The sequence below is a fragment of the Amblyomma americanum genome, chromosome 7, assembly GCF_052857255.1.
Source record: "Amblyomma americanum isolate KBUSLIRL-KWMA chromosome 7, ASM5285725v1, whole genome shotgun sequence".
Taxonomy (NCBI): domain Eukaryota; kingdom Metazoa; phylum Arthropoda; class Arachnida; order Ixodida; family Ixodidae; genus Amblyomma; species Amblyomma americanum.
Window position 1 is genome coordinate 30,680,882 of NC_135503.1, and position 3,685 is coordinate 30,684,566.

A 3,685-nucleotide genomic window follows, 5' to 3' on the forward strand; every position below is an offset into this window, starting at 1 on the left:
TTATGTAGTCCCTCCTTTAATTATCCCTTCCCTTACAAGGCGGTTCAGGTTTCCCCCCATACAGGAGACAGATACTGCACCATTTCCTTTCCCCAAGCACCAATTTTCATTTTCAAACAAATTAAAACTGTGAATGGACGAACGCGGACGTCTCCACTAAAAATTAATGAAGGTGTGTATGTGCATGCATGTTATAGTGTGCACATGCTCTTGGAGTTGAAGGGCACAGCACAGCTATTGCTGTCAGTTTGCATCGCTGACCAGTGGTACACATCTGTGGAGGGCAAAATGTGTGAGATTTCTCTTTTTCATCACAGTTTTTAGACAAATTAAGACTTGTTTGACGAAGAGCATATGTTGGGGCCACAAAACTACTGACAAATAAAATGTTGTTGCCTGTGCCCGATGGGCATGGGCATGATCGGCTCGGCATTGTTCAATAGGACGAATAGTAATTCAAAAGCATGAATTGCTGAGCGAGTTGGTTGTTCATGTTCCAGCAAAAAGCCAGTGAAAACCAAGAGACAGGACCAGGAGTAGGCACACACACACGCTGTACGACACTGTGTATGTGTGTGCCCACTCCCGTCTTTTGGTTTTCACAGGTTTTTTTGTTAGAGTAGGAAGAATAAACTGTATTTTTCACTGCCACGCACTTGCTTTCCTTGTGCACATTTATGCCTGCAATATCAATTTTCACAAGGCTAGTTTTCCTGCAGAACACTTGCATAATCAGCCTTACATGAAAACTAGGCTGACAAAAAAAAAACTGACAAAAGAATGCACACTATATGCACTGATAATGCTCCTCTACGCAAGACAGGAAAAAATTAAAACATGAGCTCAACGTTCACAATTTAGATTTCTTTTTCTCCATCTCGCGTAGCATGTGCTTCCCTTTCAGCCCAAAATAAACTCAACTGCCCATCTAAACCCTTGCTAGCTTGCTCAATATAGGAACACACTACTCCGATGCTCAGCTTTGTCTAGACACGTCAGTGGGTTCTATTGCAATTAGCACTGCCTGCAGCACATAATCTACACACCAAAGAGAAAATCCAAAATAGAGATTTTACAGAAGCATGTTTATTTTCCAATATGGTGATCATGCATGCTGCTCTTCTTTTTCCTTTTTCCCTTTTCCTGCAATCACCTCAAGCACCTGCTCAGCACATTTCGGTATGCGTGTGCCAGGGCCAAAGATTGCAGCTGCACCTGCTTTATACAGGAAGTCATAATCTTGTGGTGGAATGACGCCTCCCACAACAATGTGGATGTCTGGCCTATTCATTTTCTGCAGGGCTTTCACCAGCTCTGGCACAAGTGTCTTGTGACCAGCAGCCAAGCTGCTCACACCAACAACGTGCACGTCGGCATCAATTGCCTGTTGGGCAACTTCTTCTGGGGTCTGAAAGAGGGGTCCGATATCCACATCGAATCCCATGTCAGCGAATCCAGTGGCTATAACTTTAGCACCCCTGTCATGGCCATCCTGTCCCATCTTGGCCACAAGAATACGTGGTCGTCGTCCCTCACGTTCCTGGAAAGCATTCACTTTGGCAATCACAGATGAAATTTCTTCGTCTTCTCCGAATGTAGACTTGTAGGCACCAGAAACCATTCTGTCAGATGCAACATGGCGGCCAAACACTTTTTCCATGGCATATGAAATCTCGCCAACAGTGGCCCTCAGTCTAGCCGCTTCAATGGCCAAGGCTAATAGGTTGCCTTCTCCAGTCTTGGCAGACTCAGTAATGGCGTCGAGAGCTGCTTCAGTTTTTGCATTGTCTCGGCTCTTGCGGATTTGCTCTATCTTGGCAATTTGAGAGTTTCTCACTTTTGTGTTGTCGACCATCAAGACGTCAATGGGGTCCTCCTTTTCAAGCCGATATTTATTCACACCCACAATAACTTCCTTGCCACTGTCAATTAGAGCCTGCTTTCTGGCTGCACATTCCTCAATGCGCAGTTTAGGCATGCCTGATGAAACAGCCTTTGCCATGCCTCCCAGTTCTTCGACTTCATTGATCACCTTGAGAGCTTCATCGTATACCTCAGCTGTGAGCTTCTCCATGAGATACGAGCCTCCCCAAGGATCTATCACATGTGGTATCCCACTCTCTTCCTGGAGTATAATTTGAGTATTTCTAGCAATCCTTGCACTGAATCGAGATGGGAGTGCAAGGGCCTCGTCAAATGCATTGGTGTGGAGAGATTGAGTTCCACCGAACACAGATGCCATAGCTTCTATTGTAGTGCGTACAATGTTGTTGTAAGGATCTTGCTCCGTAAGAGACCAGCCTGAAGTCTGGGAGTGAGTACGAAGCTTCAGCGAATTTTCGTTTTTAGGGTTGAAATTCTGCTTAATCAGGGTAGCCCACAGCCTGCGTGCTGCCCTCATTTTTGCAATCTCCATGTAAAATTTCATGCCAATACCCCAGAAGAACGACAACCTAGGTGCAAAGTCATCAATGCTCATACCGGCTTTCAGTCCTGTCCTGCAGTATTCGAGTCCATCTGCAATTGTAAATGCCAGTTCTAGGACGTTGTTTGCCCCCGCCTCTTGGATATGGTAGCCCGAGATGGAGATGGAGTTGTATTTCGGCATGTTCTTCGAGACGAACGAGAAGATGTCGCCGATGATGCGCATTGACGGTTCTGGGGGATAGATGTATGTGTTCCGCACCATAAACTCCTTGAGGATGTCATTTTGGATTGTTCCCGACAGGTGTCCCACTTCCACACCCTGTTCCTCTCCGGCGACAATGAACATCGCCAGCACGGGAATAACAGCACCGTTCATGGTCATGGACACTGAGATTTTCTCCAAGGGTATACCATCAAAGAGGGCCTTCATGTCTTCGACCGAATCGACAGCCACACCGGCCATCCCGACATCTCCTTTGACTCGCGGATTATCGGAGTCGTACCCGCAGTGCGTAGCCAGATCGAAGGCGACCGACAGTCCCTGCACGCCGGCCTTTATGTTGTCCTTGTAGAATTTGTTACTTTCCTCGACAGTACTGAAACCGGCGTACTGACGAATCGTCCACGGTCGACCTGCATACATGGTAGGGTAAGGCCCCCTCGTGAAGGGGAACATCCCCGGGTAGTCTTCAGGCAGCCCCTTAGTGTCCTCGCTTGTGTACAGGGGCTTTATGGTGATACCTTCTGCCGTCTCCCACTTGAGGGTCTCCGGCGGCTTTCCTTTGAGCTGCTTGGTAGCACGTTTCGTCCATTCAGGGGGGAACTTGAAGTCCACACTACTGGACGCAGCCGGAGCACTCGCCGGAGCGGCTGCCGGAGACGGGGCCGCTGCCGGAGCGGCAGCGCCCGCGGTAGCGCTGGTAGAGTCCCACGAAGACTGCACATACGTGCTCTTGTAGAAGAGACTACGCCAGGACTTGGATGCCCGCAGCATGCTTGACAATTTTGTTTCGACTTACTTCCGCGCACAGTCAGTTCACAGAATATGTCTCATAGCATACGGTGATATGATGATATCGAGCTAAGGGCCAAAGGGACGGAAGCACGTAACTAATTCATAACTACGCGAAGCTGATGCCTGCTCACTTGTTTACTGCGTACTACAACACGTTACTGACGTTACCAGCCGCTGCCTGCTTCGACGTTTTTCGTGCTGCGTCAGTTTCGTCACAGACGTGCAACTTCACTTCTTCATAGC

The 3,685-nt window shown here is 48.1% G+C and overlaps 1 protein-coding gene across 1 annotated transcript; it reads right to left on the reverse strand.

Moving 5' to 3' along the window:
- Window positions 1–1,064: 1,064 nt before the first annotated feature.
- LOC144098780 (methylmalonyl-CoA mutase, mitochondrial-like) lies at window positions 1,065–3,424 on the reverse strand. The gene has a single exon (XM_077631647.1). It carries the CDS (start codon window positions 3,419–3,421, stop codon window positions 1,106–1,108), a length of 2,316 nt encoding a protein of 771 aa, XP_077487773.1. The 5' UTR covers window positions 3,422–3,424; the 3' UTR covers window positions 1,065–1,105.
- Between the last annotated feature and the right edge of the window lie 261 nt (window positions 3,425–3,685).